General features: G+C 39.3%; 1 protein-coding gene across 1 annotated transcript; it reads right to left on the reverse strand.

Annotated features, from left to right (window-relative positions):
• Positions 1-1296: 1296 nt before the first annotated feature.
• On the reverse strand, positions 1297-10957 carry LOC139463363 (chitin synthase chs-2-like). The gene is made up of 14 exons (XM_071244618.1): positions 10811-10957; positions 10162-10558; positions 9059-9957; positions 8663-8744; positions 8188-8312; positions 7260-7432; positions 6926-7031; positions 6580-6718; positions 5242-5434; positions 4865-5065; positions 4257-4423; positions 3748-3978; positions 2933-3413; positions 1297-2701 (listed from the first exon to the last, which is right to left on the reverse strand). Exons 1-14 carry the CDS (start codon positions 10945-10947, stop codon positions 1524-1526), a joined length of 4509 nt encoding a protein of 1502 aa, XP_071100719.1. The 5' UTR covers positions 10948-10957; the 3' UTR covers positions 1297-1523.
• Positions 10958-17913: the final 6956 nt, after the last annotated feature.

A 17913-nucleotide genomic window follows, 5' to 3' on the forward strand; every position in this document is an offset into this window, starting at 1 on the left:
CAGCGAGGTCTCTGAGAAGCCATATGTAATTGAATGCATAGTATATTTGCATTGTCGTAGTAAATATAATAAAGTCAGTTTATTGAGGTTAATAACTTATTTACGTGTCACGCGTTACAAAGGTAATGATTCTTGGAACAATGGTTTGACATAAAACACACAATCAGCGAGGTCTCTGAGAAGCCATATGTAATTGAATGCATAGTATATTTGCATTGTCGTAGTAAATATAACTCCCCCCCCCCCCCCCCCCCCCCGACTAATCAAGTCATTTAGAACTGTATAAACTTAAGGTATCCATGGCAGCTTCATGCCTTACCTATATATGATAAAAGCAAGCAGGAATAAATTAAAAAAGGAAAAGTATATGTTTATCCCATATTTTGTCCTAATCGCTAATCATTGAGCTTAACTAGGAGCAATAAATAAATACACAAACAGTTAAATGAAGCTTACTCATAGGAAAATACACATATTGCAAAATACATATATATATCCTATATGTTCGAGGGGCGTTCAGTAAGTTTGCACACACACTTAAATCACCCACCCTACAGCCCAGACTTAGCCCCCAGTGACTATTTCCTGTTCCGGCAAATGAAATCTGCCCTACGTGGTAGATGCATCCAGGACGACGAGGACAAAAAGGCTGCCACAGAAGCGTGGTTAGAGGGCCAATCTGCGAATTTCTATAAAAGTGGTACTAAAAGCTCGAAGAACAAATGGAATAAGTGTAGTGAGGTGAATGGAGATTATATTGAAAACTATAAGTGCAAAAGATATTCAGCCACTTGGTCTTATATTAAAGTTGCCAAACTTATAGAACGCCCCTCGTACATATAAGTCTAAACCGTTACTGCAGTATGTAAGTTTCTCAAGATACCTGTTGAAGTTCCGTGTCAGAACAGGCCCCCGTTACTTAATGCCTGTCGTATAAGCTAACGAAAATGGGGATCGAGTTGTCCGCGCTATGCCTTGACTGATTGTGTATCATAATACACGAGCAGGCACGGGACGTTGATCATGCTACTACCTAGGGATTATTTACGAACTCCTGTGATATGGCTGGAAAATTGCTCACTGTGGCAAAGAACAACTGGTAATACACTGAGTTTACATCTAAGTGTAAAAATGACATATGTTATATGTTAATATGTATAAGAGACACTAGTACAATTAACAGGAATACAAATTCAATTAATATGTGCTAACATAAGTATGTAACTAGATAGCAATAAACAATGTAAACGAATCATTATGCTTCAACAACATTACTTATATTATGATCTTACGTTTGTTGATGATTGTAAAACTAAGTCACAATGTTACAATTTCCCAGTGTGAATTTGTTCCTGCTTTTGTTCTTTCAAGCCCCAGCTGAATCTTTCCTTGTTTTGTGTCAAATATGGATCCCAACGAAACAGAACAAGCCTTGAATGCACTGTCAGTTGTAAATTAGGGATGACATATTATTCTTTTGGTTGTTCATTTCATGATAATTGTTTGTATTGAATTATTGATTTTTACAATTTTGTTTCGTTTTTCAGGGCATTGATATCCACTGCGTGGGGATGAGATGGCCTGTACACTTCGACAGGAACTTCAGATGGCCGTGCCGTCAAAACATGCTTTGATGAAACTCTTCTTCTTTGTGGTGGTCTTCTTTGCCTTGATTGGTACGATACATCCTCCGATATGACATCATTCCTTCGGCCAAGTTCCCACACGCTTGTACGACTGCTAGTGTTGAACGTAGCTGCTGACGAATCTGTTTCATCACAATTGGTTTCATTTTGGTCTTCATTAACCCTTTGGACGAAGATAGACGTAGATACTTCTTTAACGCTAGTTTGATGTATATCAGCGTTTGAAGATGAGCCTGATACATCATCAGGTACTGTGCTATTGATGACTTGCCTTCTAATCTCTTTTGTCTCTCTGTTTCTGTCATTCACTCTTTTCATAATCTTCTTCACACAAGCCTCTGTTGTTTTTACTTTCTTTGCAATGTGTGCTATTGACAACTTCTCTATTGGTGATAGTTGTTGGACATCTACTTCATCCCTCTCTTCACAGAGTTTCCTACATGTATCGACAAAATCCTTCTCAAAACTTTGACTTGCACCATCTGGTTCATCCGAGGCAGTTCTGTTTGCGGAGAATGGCTTACTATGTAAGCTCTTCAGGTGATATGATATGATAAACTTAATTATGGTAATGGCGGATTTATCATTGTGCTTGTCTTCGCTCCTCTGAGACTTTTGGCGAATTTCTGTTGTTGAAATTATATGAATGAAAGTCGAGAATCGGTGGATCAACATTGCTGTGAACTGTACCACAAGCACTGCGCCGAAAACAATCATAAATGTCACAGATATAGGCTCGAAGTCCTCCCCTACGAACCTTTCACTTTTGCAAGGAAGGCTCATGGTGAGCTGAGGGTTCATTTGAAGTGTAAGGACAAGAATGATAAGAAGACTATTTGCCACAAGAAACAATAAGCATGACTTATTTCTCAGCTCCTTCAAGTCTCTCTGGATTTTGTCATGGTATTCAAGTTGGGCAGTTTGAGGTTGTAAGTATTTTTCAATGAGTTCTTTCCAGAATCTATCTTCGCCGTCGTCCTCCTTTGCCTTAATGAACCGTTCTTGTGCAGAGTGCGTAGGAATATTGTACACCCTATCTTGAGACCAGTTATCAACTGAAATATTGAGAAAAACAATTTTCAAATATATTCATCAATGTGAACATGTCTTACAAAGGTGGTATAAAACAATATTGACATGAAAAGCATTTTGGAATACCTTTACTGTTAGACTTTATGAAACATATCTTACATTACAACTCTGGCAAAAAGATGAGCTATTAATGTGGCTGTTTTCAGAATGTGGTTAATCCGTGAAACATGTACAATGAAATATATCATATTGACCTTGATCATGTGGCTGTTGCAATATCTTTTCAATGTTGTCCAACTTATACAGTATATTTCTGTTTTCCTCTTGAGCCAAACACATACATCGGCACAGAGAACTTAGAGCACTTGCGCCTTCTGTCCATCGTGACCAAACCGATTGGAGTTGTCTCCCCTGACCATCACTGTTTTGTTCAGTTCTGGCTGCCCGTTTTCCCTCACGTGTTCCCCATGAGATGTTGTTAAGGTTGCACAAAGAATATATGACCATCAACATTGACATCGTTGGCGTGAAGAAGAAATAAACGACACCAGCAAAGATGCAGCTGAACTCTTGCGGGTGAAGAAGTGCAGAGGAAAAGAATATCCCAAAGATGGTGATGAGGAAGATAGTGGTGACAGAGCAGTAGCCATGCTTGTCTGCTTGAAGGACAAGCCCTACCAGTACCATCATCATCAACAGCATGTAGAAGATGCAGAGGACTCCAGCCACTTGGATCTAGCATGAATACAACATTAAAAGATTGCACATCTCCGAGTTAGGGCAAATCCACTTTAAATAGAAACTCCTGTTTTTCCTGACTTTCGAACTAACTCTATTCTGGTCAATAAAAAGTGTTAATTCAGAATGATAAACAATGTCCTGGCTACAACAGCCAACATAATTACCTTATCAGTGTCAACATTATTAACTATAGTAAATTAATATACCAGTAAACTTGTAATCATCATGTCCCTGTCAAATAGGTCTTTCTTGAAAACACAATATGTTTAACTCCTAATTACTACGGAGAAATCCCCGCTCGTTTCGCAGACACAACCATTTTAATTACCTGAGTTTTGACTTGAGTGTATAGACAAACAAGAATGAAGACACCAACAGGAATGAGATTGAATATGAGCGCTCCATACAATGGTATCCCGGGAAAGGCCACGTTGACAGCACCAATGATTAAAAGAAAGATTGTACCAGGAGTCAAGAGCAGACACACCATCAATGCCGTCTCATACATGAGAAAGATTGAGGATATGTTCTTGTTCAGCTTGGTCAGGTGTTTCCAGCCCTGTCAGAAAGCATGGGCGTTGATTAATAATTTATCTCAATCAACAGAATGCTTTCACTTCTAACTGTTGATACAGAAATATCTATATTCAATATATGTTTATAAATATATACTCCTCACATAAAATTAACAACATTAATTACTTTCTGCATAACTGAATTGTTAAAGCAGTTAAGAGAGTGCACACAAATAGTCCAAAGTGGCAGAAAAGTTTACTGTGGTGAAAGAGTTCTCCTTGAAAACCATTGCTTTAAGAATGCCTGTAAGAACATACTAACGCTTAACAAGTCGAGCATGTTTGCTATCGTTGATGGATTCCATCGTTTCCGTTGATTCAGGAACTCCCCAAATCCTTCTGGGGCAAAAGTGAATGAATCGGAAGCTGCGCAGTATTCAATTTTGTGGCCTCGTTGAAGCAACAAGGTACATAACCATCGATCCTCACCTGAAAAGATACAGAAACGAATTATTCATTACTTGTTTGACGTGGATCCATGATGTGATGCTAGAGGAGAGACCTCGCCATTTGGATGGTATTTGTCATTTAAAACACGAGTGGGAAACGCTGTTCGACTACAACTGATTTGATACAAATACATTACCTGACGTTTCCGTCTATCATATAACGAGTAAATGGTGGTTTATACCACATTCAGCACCAATTTATCTCTGTCACGGTGGCCTTTGATAAACTTTGGGATATATGTACAAAATGAGTGATGTTTTGAACTTATGTTAAGCCACTGACATTTACATTTACAACTTTGGCGAAACCAACTAGCAAGGAGGCTAGGATTCTAAATGTCGGGGACACCCATGCAAACAAACAGTTATAGAAGAACTTGACACATGGACACAGATATCACTGTTTTATGCACTGTAATACCTTGGTCGTATTGAACAAAATGTCTTGCTTCGGTTGACATGGTGGCATATTTCCGTATGACATCCTTGGACGTTAGTGCAGAGGCTCTGTACAAACTGAAACAGCCAGGGCTGCAGAGAACACATCCTGTAACATGCTCTGCAGCCTTCTGCAGCCAGTGACTCACGGCATATTCAAATTTCTGGTACCACAGAATTGGACCTGTTTATAGATTGGAAAATTCATTTTTATTACACATATATGACTGATCGTTGTGGCATGACAAGATTAAAACAAGTTTGATAAAATAAAGATGGTGTTCCTTATGATCGTGTCAACATCGACTCCCAAGTACACATGGAGGGAGTTTAAGGGTTGTCATCAGATGTTTACCCTACCAGTTCCTATTCCAATAGGATGTATCCTTCCACAAGCTGCTCCTACATCCGGGTCTCGCCTCATTCGATCCAACAACATCTTTACAGCACCATCCTGAAAGTCCACATCCCCATCCAAGGCCAACAGGAATATATTGTCCAGCTTATCCTCCTTCTTGCACCGGAATCCGAGGAGGTAGTACAGATACATTACCTGGAAAGTAGAATTTAGAGGATATAATTCTAAGCTCCATACAAAAAGATATAATATAATACAACCACAGAAGGATTTTCTCTATATTCACAGAGAGTCTTTGAGATAAGAGGAATAAATACCACGAAGATTTTCAATAACTTCAAGAATGTGCTTGAATGTTTGCAAACTCAGAAAAGAGTCTGTCAAAACATTTGATTATCCAACAATTCTACCCAAAAGGACAGACCTTAGGAGAATCTTAATTCCTTGATCAAACGGGCATTTGTCATTGAACATATAGACCATATTTAATGGTGGCCTTTTTCAAAGATAATATATCTATTTGAAATTAAGGGATAAAACATTTAGGCAAGACTTCCCCGTGGACACCAGCTAGGAATGAAGGCGGCCAGTGAAACTGCCTCATCTGCTTCATATTTAGATCACAGCATAACAAGTGGCAATATCGTTTCCACACAGCTGAATGACAGGACGGATTACTTCATTTACGACTTACAAAGAGTAGCAAACGACTATTGCTCAAAAGTTACTTGATCAGGGTTACAGAATCCAAGACCTTAAGTTTTATGAGGAATATCTTGAGGACATTTCAAAATTTGAGGCATCAGTGACCAAAATGATGTCCGATGCAATTTCCTTTACTGACTCGTACCACATGTCTCCGCGTTTGTTCAGGTTAACAATTGATTTGCCTTTGCATGTCTTTGTATGTTTGAGGGGAAAGCATACGCACATCCTTTCGCTAATAACCGGTGATTCTATTATGTTTGCACATTCGATAACTTTTAAAAAGTAATTTTGCGTGTATCAATACAGAAAATCGTGACAAATTAAAGCATCAATACTATCACAAATGTCACAACAGTTTCGGTCATCCTTGAACCAATGTATCATTGGTTTTGTCCAAGTTTGGTAGAAGTTGGATAGGTGGTAATCCTGTTCCAGAGGTCTCAGCCATCACACCCTCACAGGTTGGATCGATGGAGATAACGGGATTGCTATGTCTGGTCTGGTGACATCATCATCAAGGAATGTGTACTGCAGCATTAATCCGTTCTGTTCCTTTAATTGGAAAGACCCAAACAAACTAATTTGCCAGTATTAGACGCATCCAAAAGTGTAAATAGGTTGGGCCTACAAACCTGACTCCAGCGTTTCTTATTTCTGATTTTTGTTTTGTCCTTCAAGTGCGCCGTCAGGGCCGTTTCCCGAACTCCAGGTAATGTCCAGGCGAGTTTTCCTCCATAGGGAGTTGGACGATACGACGCTTTAGTTGTTTTTCTGAAACACAAATTTACCTGCATGAGAATTTAACTTTATGCGGTTGTTGATATTCCGTGCGTTGGTAACTTAAAATTACAACCATTTCCCTACATTATTTCTTCGGGTTATAGATTAATTCATTCCGAGGGGTAACCTACATATGCTTGCTGTTATTTAACCTATAGGGGATCTCGTTAGAAAGGTTCTGAAAACCTAGAGACCTACCCAGCAACCACCTGCACAACTCGTATCAACTGTTCAGTCCACGTGTTGAATCGAGCCTCATCTCCACGATCTGTTTCTTCAAACGCGTCGTCAAGGAATATATGCGCTGCCAATACAACTTGAAACTATAGAACAACATGGTCAGGAAGCGAAGGCACTTAAAATACCAAAACAATATCCCCTTAAAAGTAGACATGTAGAATAGAATGATTACAGTGCAGCACCAAGATGTTATTGCTTAGTTATACCATTCGGCATCCTTACACGGTGGTTAGACCAAGACACATATACATCTCCAACACTGCAATACAACAAGTGTGATTTTCACTATTACCTTCAAAGTCGTATCTGTCATCATTCGACCTGTCTGTATTTTGGGTTTGTTGTTTTGGGGCCTGCCTTGTACTCATATTACTCTGTTTCTGATTCGGTTCCTTAGGGGTGGTATATGTAGTGTTCTGTTTTATATCAGCCCATGCCCGTGTTGCGCAACTATCTATGGCCAGTCTGAAAGTTTATATCATTGAGAATGTATCAAAACTTCCTTCATGTAATAATTTCTAATTTGGAAGAAGGCAAATAGGAATAAAGCAAACAAGCTACAATTACACATTCATAACTTTAGAAATGAGCTGGTTATTTATCAATATATTATACTTATCTCCTTATCGTAGTACTTTAAGGTGATATTGACAGACCCGTGAGCTGATAAACATCATATTGCAAATTACGAAATGGAAACAGAAGGGTCATAATGATAGATACAAGTGTAGCATCCATTACTAATAAGGTGAGTTGAGATCACGATATTCTCTTGAATCATGGATGGTATTGTATACAAACTTATACAGGGTGTAAACGATTATGCTAATAAGGAAATATTGTTTTATGCTGCAATCGTCAATATCGACACCATACAACGAAGTAATACAACGTCAGAACTGTACCAGTGGTTGATAGTGAAAACCTACACACAGCCTGCATCATAACATGATCCTCCACAGCATATAGGGTAATCTATTAACTCTTCCCACAAGCATGGGCTCTCAAAACGTCCCAAAATATCTACAACGGCCACGTAATCTACCAGTTTACCGTTATACGACTTCTCACGTTTCATTTTTGAATCCATAGCATCTTGGGGGAAAATGAATGGGCATTTAGCTTAATACACCGTTATATTAAATACAAGACCGTTCATTTCATATAAAACTCATACTTTAGAGTTTGTCACCTCAGAGCATTTTCTCATATAAGCATACCTGTATATAGATCTCAAAACTTGAGTCATTTCTCGTTCAGTCTCGTGCCACATTGTGACACATGCGATGACCAAGGGTACGTCCTCCTCTTTAGCTTGCTTGACACATATTTGTTCTTCAGTGTTCTATAGAATAATTGTGAGACCCATGCAACATCATTTTCACAAGATGATAGAGACATTAACAGAAAGAAGGTAAACATATGATAAGGTCAATTATTACATGGGAATATATTTAATGCCAAATATGATTATAAATCACTCCTTCTTGTGTAACATGCACGTAGTATAAGTGACTGTGTTGTGAGGCTGCTTTGATTTTTAATTACGATATCATGGTGTGTGAGCTAAATGTGGAAGAAAAATGCAAAGGACACAGAAGGTTTGCCTGTTTTTTTTAAACCACTGGTAGGTTTTTGACAGGCCACATACCATAATAATCATAATGTTTCTGACTGATGCTAAAAAAACTTTACCCTTGCTTCGGTAGCCATTCTTCTGGACAGCGTCAACGATTCGCCGACAAGTATTCCAGAATAGAAAGGTCTGACGAATAACCTGAAATTATTGAATATATCATATTATGAAAAAGATCATGATGTACATAAACTAGATATGTTTTAACAACACAGTTGAATGAAATATATGTTGATATTCGATGCAATATTAATTCTTAAACTCTGTGCTTAATGTGTGTCTCGTGAACTGATTAAGTTACCGATGTGCAGCTGTCTGGCCTAAACAGAAGCATGATATACTTGCCATGATACGTTGATGACTGTGGGGTAAAACATCATGCATGCATTAAAGTGTCTGAAAATCATTCTCTCAGGGCAGGTTGGAGATGTTGTAATGCGGAACATGATACTTACTTTTCCCTTTTAGCAAGCCTTTCTTCAGCCGGGAACCATATATGTCCAAATACCAGAAAGAAGAGAATCCAACTCACACTACCACAAATCCACGTTGGTGTGTCAACACCTCCGAACATATTGTCCATGGATGTAATGTTTTTAAAGAAACACACAAGATAAGATTTATCTCCAAAATAGTAAACCAGCCATAGGAGTCCAAGCGTTGTTGGTGTTGAAAACAGCAATGGAAGTGAAAAGCAAGGGATCTGAATGTGTGCCTTGCAGGCCGCAACAGCCAAGATATAAAATATGGCTCCACATATTATTGCTGTTCCTGCTGTGGTGAAGAAGAAGTGTGTTGAGCATAGTTCATCTAATTTACTGTTGTCGTTTAGAATCACAATATTACCGAATATAGAACATTCTCTTGCTCCTCTCTCGAAACCAAATAACGTCCTTATACACGTTGCTCTGCCACTGTACCCAAAAAAGATAATGGTCGAAAGAAATGGGGTTGCTATCTGTATCAGTGATACAATGAACTCCCTCAAAGCATGTGGCTGTGTTGTCTTCTTCGATAATCCAAAGGGTTTGCCAACATAATTATCCCACCACTTAACAGAGATCATAAGGACACTTACTGGAAGTAGAACTGTCAGTGAAATGGTAGTTTGGACGCGGGAGAGAACTCGCCATGAGACAAAATTGGCTATATATAAAAAGGCAAGAACGAATTTAAGGATGTTATTTGTGAAAGTAGTGTGAACATTGCACCATCCTGAAAGAAGTCGAGTGATACACGGCATGAGACCAACTGTTGACATCAAAACACATCCAGTAATTGGGTGCAGGTGTGGAAAGACCAGGAATGTCAGAAGAAGAATCCCAAGGGAATGAACCAACTCCGTCGCCAAACACTGAAAATATATGCATTTATATCTAGTAGCATACTCACAATATATAACACATTCAGGACAAAGTTTCAGTCAGAATACCCTTCTTATAGGCAGAATTATCAATGAAGGTGAGTGTGATATATGTTCGGAAAATAGTGTTTCAAATATCATATTGACGTCATGCCTACTGTCAAGGTAAGAAAGATACTACTTGATAGTACGTACCACAACAATGGGCAATATCGCCTTTATTTTTTCTTTGATATTTTTCTTTTCCCTGTCCTCTTCCCTAGTCTGTATACAAAGTCTCCAGGTGCTGATAATTAGGTTCATCACACTCGGAATCACGATACAGAGTAGCAGTGCCCAGACGAGTCTCACTTCGACAACTGGCCCATGGGTTTCTGACCCTTGCGTCAGAGTTTTGCCCAGGTGACTTGTTAGACTAAGGATGGAGAGTTTGGAGACGACTAGTAGTGACAAGTTCACAAGGAACAAGAGAATGATAGTAACAATCTTGCAGATTCTGTCCCTGGTGGCTCTCCACTGTTTATTTTCAGCAGATGTAGACATAAGTTTCTCATGTTTCTGTTCAAATCTGTCCCATTCATGTTGGGGTTGTCTGCAAAGTGGAAACAAAATACGTGCAATTAACTCTTAATCATTTACAACTTCAGTGAAATCAACGAGCACAGATATGGTGATTTCAAACCAAGGACCATAACCGCTAAGGATTCGGGATTCGCCCGACTGAGGGATGTAACTCTACATAACTTCACACGGGTGTGTGATGGATTAAAAGCCAGATATATATTTGCATAAACAGCAGTATTTCTGCAAAAAACAATGATTTTGGTACAAAAAGTTGCCCTACGTTGTTACTTCGTCTTCCCCTTCAGCAAGGTTTTCAATGGTTCGACTCCGCCTGAGACTGCCTGCACGACAATGAGGTACATCCCCAATAATTTCGTCCATCTGGAAACCAGGATTGTCTTCCCCTTGAATAGACATCCTTGCTCGGTACGTCCTGAGGTGACAATATTCAATAACATAGATAAGATACTGTCATGTTTTGACATTCGTCTAAAAGACATGTACACAGGTTTCGTACCGCTGACTATACATTTTCTTACAAGTAATCGTATCATGTTGTTTTATATTACAAAACTTATCTATTTTTGTTTATAAACAGAAAGTTTCATATTCAATTATAGAAACCGTAACAGTATACTATCATCTAGCGGCGTAGTTTACACCTGCTTCACCGTAATAGTTACTTGACAACCATTCCAGTACCTTCTGAAGATCCGGGGTGAATAGGTCTTCAGCAACCCATGCTTGCCACAAAAAGGCGACTATGCTTGTCGTAAAAGGCGACTATGCTTGTCGTAAAAGGCGACTAACGGGATCGGGTGGTCAGGCTCGCTGACTTGGTTGATGCATGTCATCGATCTCAATTGCGTGGATCGATGCTCATGATGTCAATCACCGGATTGCCTCGTCCAGACTCGATTATTTACAGACCGCCGTCATATAGCTGGAATATTGCTGAGTGCGGCGTTAAACAACAAACAACAAAAAAGTTGCATCAGAGGGCCGATATAAACTGGGGAACCTACAATCTATCCTACGTCACTAAAATATTAGTTTGATAAAAGCAAGAAAACCATTTCCACTATCATGTGAAAGTCGCACTACATTTGAGCACTCTACCGTGTAAATCAATTAGGACAAGACTGTTTAAAGTAGTTTCTATTCAATATTAAGGTGTTAAACTCATTTACGGGTCTTCAATGATTCAATGGTGATAGAAAATGCCAAAAGTGTTTCAGTGTGATCTCGTCATACAGTACATACATGCATTTTCGGGGATACGATAAATCTTACCTTGGAACACAAGGGAATACGTACACAAACAACGAAACAGTCGCACAGGTTTCTAACAACAATTCAAGCATCAGCCTTATTATGAGACGTCTCAAATTCGCCGTAATCCTATCATAGGTGTCAACAACACGAAATAGTTATGAACACACAGGGACCGGATTATAAGGTAACCCACTACCAATAGGTAAACAAGCAAAGTATGCATTGTATGCATGCCATAGGCATACGCATACATACGTAATGTACAGATATTAAGTCTCGTTTTGATGAAAATAACCTTCCAGGTGAGATATGTTCATATTTATGCTCATGTTCAAGACTGCATACCCGGCGTTAGTTTAGTTTCACATTGTTACAAACACTTACTAATTAATACAAATTGTGTGAATGGCGAGTGCTACCGGTAGAGCAGATATGCTTACCCTTTTTTGCGAACACCTGGGCCCACTTGCACAAAGCGATCTTAGCGCTAAGCCTATGTTAATGTGTGGGAGTTACGATCATCTTAGCCCTAAGATCGCTTTGTGCAAGTGGGCCCTTGTTTCACCACTGATCTTCAGGGATCCATTCATACAAAAGTTGACAATAATTTTGTCTTTTACGCCCAATGGAGTCGGCGGATATTCGAGGCTGATTATTCTCTTGCACTGTGGATTTAAATACACTCGAGAAATTCTGTTCAAAAGTATTAATATGTATTTTATATGTACAGTTATTCTTGTCAATCAACATGTTGGTTGGTGTGTTGTTTAACGCCGCACTCACCAATATTCCTGCTATATGACGGCGGTCTGTAAATAATCGAGTCCGGACCAGACAATCTAGTGATTAATATCATGAGCATCGATCCACGCAATTGGGATCGATGACATGCATCAACCAAGTCAACGAGCCTGACCACCCGATCCCGTTAGTCGCCTCTTAAGACAAGCATAGTCACCTTTTACGGCAAGCATGGGTTGCTGAAGATCCATCTAGTCAAAGTAGAAATGCCAGCAAACAACAGTCGCCAACTCCCACAACGAACGGTAGACTCCAGGTCTATTAAGAATATGTTGATAATTCTATGTGTGGTGCGACTAAATAAACCTGCCCTGCAGTTTGTAGTAGGCAGGAACAACATTCGGTCTGGCGTTTTTCACCCATCGGTAAAGGCGGGATCAATGACCCTTGCTCGGCCTGTTGGTGTTTCCTCATCTGTACAAGCGCAAATAGATAAATGAAAGGTACATTGTCACGGTTGTTTCATTTTTCAAATTGGAGCGTCAGAAATAAAAACTCTTCATCTTAAGTAGATTTCCAACGCGTATTTGTTAGACAGTATATCATTTTACTGTGTCTAAAACTAAGTGTTCCATTATTCATTTCCATAAGTATATTTCAATTTCGTTGAATGCAGACATTCGGTCATGGTTTCTGTTAAATCTTCCACTTGATATTGCGACTTAACCGAGGATCAGGCGAATACAATGTGTGACCTGGATGATTATGTTTCATAATACCCCTACGGCGTGTATTGTTGCTAAATGCTGTTGACCAACGTTTTGTTTAGGTCAAACTCGTATGTCCACACGGCGAATAGGGTGAGTCAGTGAGAGAGTATGGTTTTACCCAGGTTTAGCAATACCCCAGCTATATCAAACAATAAACCCTTGTGAGAAATCAAACCCGAGACTTCGGTGTGATGAGTGAACGCTTTAACCACCAGGCTACCTTTATACGAAGAAAGTCGCTGGGGTATGCTGACTTTGAACTAATGCAACATTTACTCACTCGGTTTCCCTAAAGGATCAGATGTAGATAATGACCGTTAAACTACATTGATTTAACTGTTATGTAGGTTTTGACATGAACACACTATATTTCAGCAACTTGTCGTGCGTGTGCGTGCGTGCACAATCTTGTTTGCACATACCGCGATGTGTCCCGTGGGGACCCGGGAAAAAGTTCGAGTTTGGTTTGAGACATCAAGGGAATTTTAGGCATAATTTGGATACTTGCGTTTCCTAAAGGAGTTCGAGAGAACCAGAATTTCGACACATCCAAGGTCGACACAACGAGTGAGTGAGTTGGGTTTAACGCCGCTTTTAACATTATTCCAGTCATATCGCGGCGTGTCAGCTTAATGTGGGAGGAAAGCCCGAAGTGATGCATGTTTCAGACGTTTACCACTTCGGTGAAACCCACGTGTACGGGTATGGTGCTGACAAACCTAGAAACATAATTGGGGCGAATCGGGATTCGAACCCACAATCATAGGTTTCTGGCGTGCCCAAGGGACGCAACTCTGCACAGCGAATCGCGGCGCCTTAGACGACTGGGCCAACCCGTGCCCCCCGACACAACGAGGTTCGGCGGTACTGTTTTAAGCAAATTATGTGAGGTGCGGGTGCTACCGGTAGTGCAGGACATGCTGACCTTTTCGCGAACACTTAGTGTCACCATTGATTTCCAGTGATCCTTTTTTGTTGTTTTTATGGATATCTTCCCTTCTACGCCAAATGTAATATGTTTGGGCGGATAACAGACGGATTATTCACCAGCCTTGACGTTTTATGTGATCTAAAATCCCTGACTTTATGTCAAACTCACGCAGGAAATGTGCCCATAAAGTCTGTTTAATTATTTGTAACATTTCAAAATTAGACGATCATTTTCATGCAAGTTGTAACCTAAACCATTTGTCATCTTTGTGTCACAAGGCAATACTTTGCCTTCAGTAATAATTCCATCTTAATATCCTTGGGAAAATTTATGTCCACCAATTACGAACGCTTGATCATTTAGATCTAAACTTTAGAAAACTAAGAGTGCAGTTTGGGAAATTGATTGCAATGAATTTTATTGAAACATGTAATAGACATTAAAAGACGTGTGGTTGATTTTCGTTTCAAACGATCAAACGATTTCACATCCAATTCCAGGCACTTAGAACCCATGATAAGACAACTTCAGGTTTTATGTCATTCTTTTCCAACAAGTGAAAACGATTACAGCAGTTGAGATCAAAGCCAACTATTTCTCTCATTAGATAGTGTGATCAGAGCGAAGGCAGTAAAACACTGGTCATTCACTGTTTCGTTCCAGCGTTTGTCAAAATGTCCTGCTAACGTCCCGTGTGATCATTCTGGATATTAATTAATTTTTAGTTTCATATTGGAAACCGCTTTATGTTAAGCATAGAATAATTAAAAGGGGTATTTGCTATTTCCCTTTTGTCAGAGATCTGAATAGGAGGCAGAAAAAAATATTTGAGAATATTTACATGGCATGGATGGAATCGGGATATCCCTACAGCTAGAAGGATCATTCCGATCATGGAAGTCTGCTTTAGGTATAGGAGATATAATACCTTCTTTCCACATTCTAGGAATAGTGCCATTATCAAAACAAAACGAAAACAATGTATGCAACAGGTTAATAAAAGTGTCATTCTTTAGTGCTTCAGCAGGTACAAAGTCGATACCAGCTGCTTTCCAAGCCTTTCCTCTGTCAGCTGCTGGTACTCCATATTCTCTGGAGATGAGATTTAAGTGTTGACACATCAATGTCATGACCGACTTTACCAGAGGGGCGTGGCCCAGTGTTACAAATATTATCAGTACAGTGACTATTGCATCATGCTTCATAAGCATATTTCCAAACATATAGAACAGAAGTCTCATGTCGAACTGGTGTTATACACTGAAAGCCGGATGATTTGCTTGTCTAACTGATGTTGTCGTTTGTATTTCCTGTGAAGTTTGTCGAAAGTCCGCCTTGCTGAAACAAATTTTCCTTTCAGATTTGCTTTTGGTTTCTTGTCGTGTTTGCAATAAAGATGGGCATGAGTGTTCAACGATGAAAATAATGTGTCCAAAACGAACACTTGCCCCCAAACCAGTAGTTCCTGATTGTCCACAGTTCACACATACTGAACCATACTTCCAAAAGTAGCGACAGGAAGGATAACAGCACGGTCTGACTGCCGTTTCTTTAAGTTATTTGTCAGCGATACAATATTACCTGTACTTTGTAGATTACTACCATCTGAAGGGATGTCGCCAATTAACATTTGTCTCTCTACTTACAATATAGAATATGTTTAAACTTGGAATGTATCTGTAGCAAATTTCCTCTTTAAAATTCTTTAATGAAACACTGATTTGGATGGTGTAATGTAATTACAAAATAATGCGTACAAAGAATATGTGACATGTCACACATGTAAGTACCCTTTTCGCGAACACCTGATGTGATCACTGCTATGTTTCACTTTCCCAATGGAATCTGTGTCGGCGGATAATCGAGACTGGCCAATCTATGGCGTTCACGTTTTATATTTATTATATTCCACATGTGAAACCATTAACATGAGACTGATATCTGAACGCATTCATACATCGAGTGTATACATATATATATATATATATATATATATATATATATATATATATATATATATATATATATATATATATATATATATATTTGTGTGTGTGTGTGTGTGTGTGTGTGTGTGTGTGTGTGTGTGTGTGTGTGTGTAAAGTAAATAAAAACTTGAAAACACTCCAAATATAACCCTAACCGTTGAATGAAAAATAGTTTAATAATAATTAATTACTGAAATGAATACCGAATTGACCAACCAAACCTGGTTAAATGTTTGCAAGTTGGCAACATATTTCTTTTTTTTCTTTTCTGACAGACATATTTATTTGAAAAAAAAACGACATCAGATTCATTGTACAAATCTACTTGCAAACATGAAGCTGTTGACTAGCGCATGGCTATAGATTCGTTGACACTGAAGTTATCTTGCTGAGACAATATTAAATATTTATATGGCAACGTGTAACACATAATATTAACATTTGTTGAAAGGCATACATTGCTTTCATCTTTATAGAAGTTACGCCTGTGCGATTTTAATGTACTATTCGGTGTGTTCAATTTACAACATGGAAAAAACACACCCAATCAGCGAACAATAGACAATCTTGAAAGGGTCTTACTACAATCAAAGATGAATACATGGATGACGTTGAAAGGGATTGCATAACAAGATGAAACAGTTGAACAAAGATACCCCGGCTCTGGTCGTGTCAGCTTGCAGGGAAGCTGAAGAGTAAAGGACAAAGTGGATTGATGAAGGTTTGTGAACAGCTACGAACAGGCAACAAAGGTGCTAGGATTGCTGCACAGGCATGTTATAACACTGGAGACTGTTACAAGGCACAATGGAATGATTATAAGAAGATATTCAGCTTTTATTACAAGTAGAAACTTGAAAAAACAGACAAGCTCAATATGTGTTAAGAAAAGACTCAAAGACTTAAGAGAGCACGTAGGTCTGGTAAGTGCCTTAAGTTCCTGAATGGTAAAATGGCGATAAATGCTTTGGTGTCTCATTGATCGGAAACGATTTGTTTAGTTCCGTTGCTATGAAGTGAGATGTCTAAATCAAGCAGAGGGATGAGGGATTAGAGGTGACTTTGGGGGACTTATTCAAACCATACACGAGTTCAAACTTAATCAATGCAAAACATATCGTCAAACAAAACAATGCCCTATGCAGAAAGTGATACACATCAACGGTTTGGGTTTTGGGGGGACGTTTTTCGTAGAAAATGAGAAAAGGTGAAAAAGACGTGCCGCTTGGTCAGCCGAAACTACACGTGCAAAAAAGATCTATAAATGATACGGACGGCATGTCAGACACTCACACTGATATAAAACAACACCACAGAAATGCCACGACTGACACCCGAACAACACGAGCGGGCCCTGGGTATGATACAGACGGAAGCCACCCATGCCCACATTGCTAGGACTTTGGGTTGCTCCCGCGTTACTGTAACTATCCTGGCAGATTGGAGACAGGCCAAAAACAGACCCAGACCCAGGGTAACTACGCCCGATGAAGACCGATACTTGCGTACCTTGCATCTCCGGAATCAATTCCTGACAATGATGTCATCAGCGACGAATGCCTTATCGCATATGGTTAGTCGACAGACAGTGGCTTGGCGACTCGGGGTCAAGGAATTAGGGTTTGCGGACCTTACAGGGGGCAGTTATTGAAAAAGAAACATCGTCGTCAGAGATTGA

This window comes from Haliotis cracherodii, unplaced genomic scaffold (assembly GCF_022045235.1).
Source record: "Haliotis cracherodii isolate W230 unplaced genomic scaffold, xgHalCrac1.p SCAF_16, whole genome shotgun sequence".
In the NCBI taxonomy this organism is placed as follows: domain Eukaryota; kingdom Metazoa; phylum Mollusca; class Gastropoda; order Lepetellida; family Haliotidae; genus Haliotis; species Haliotis cracherodii.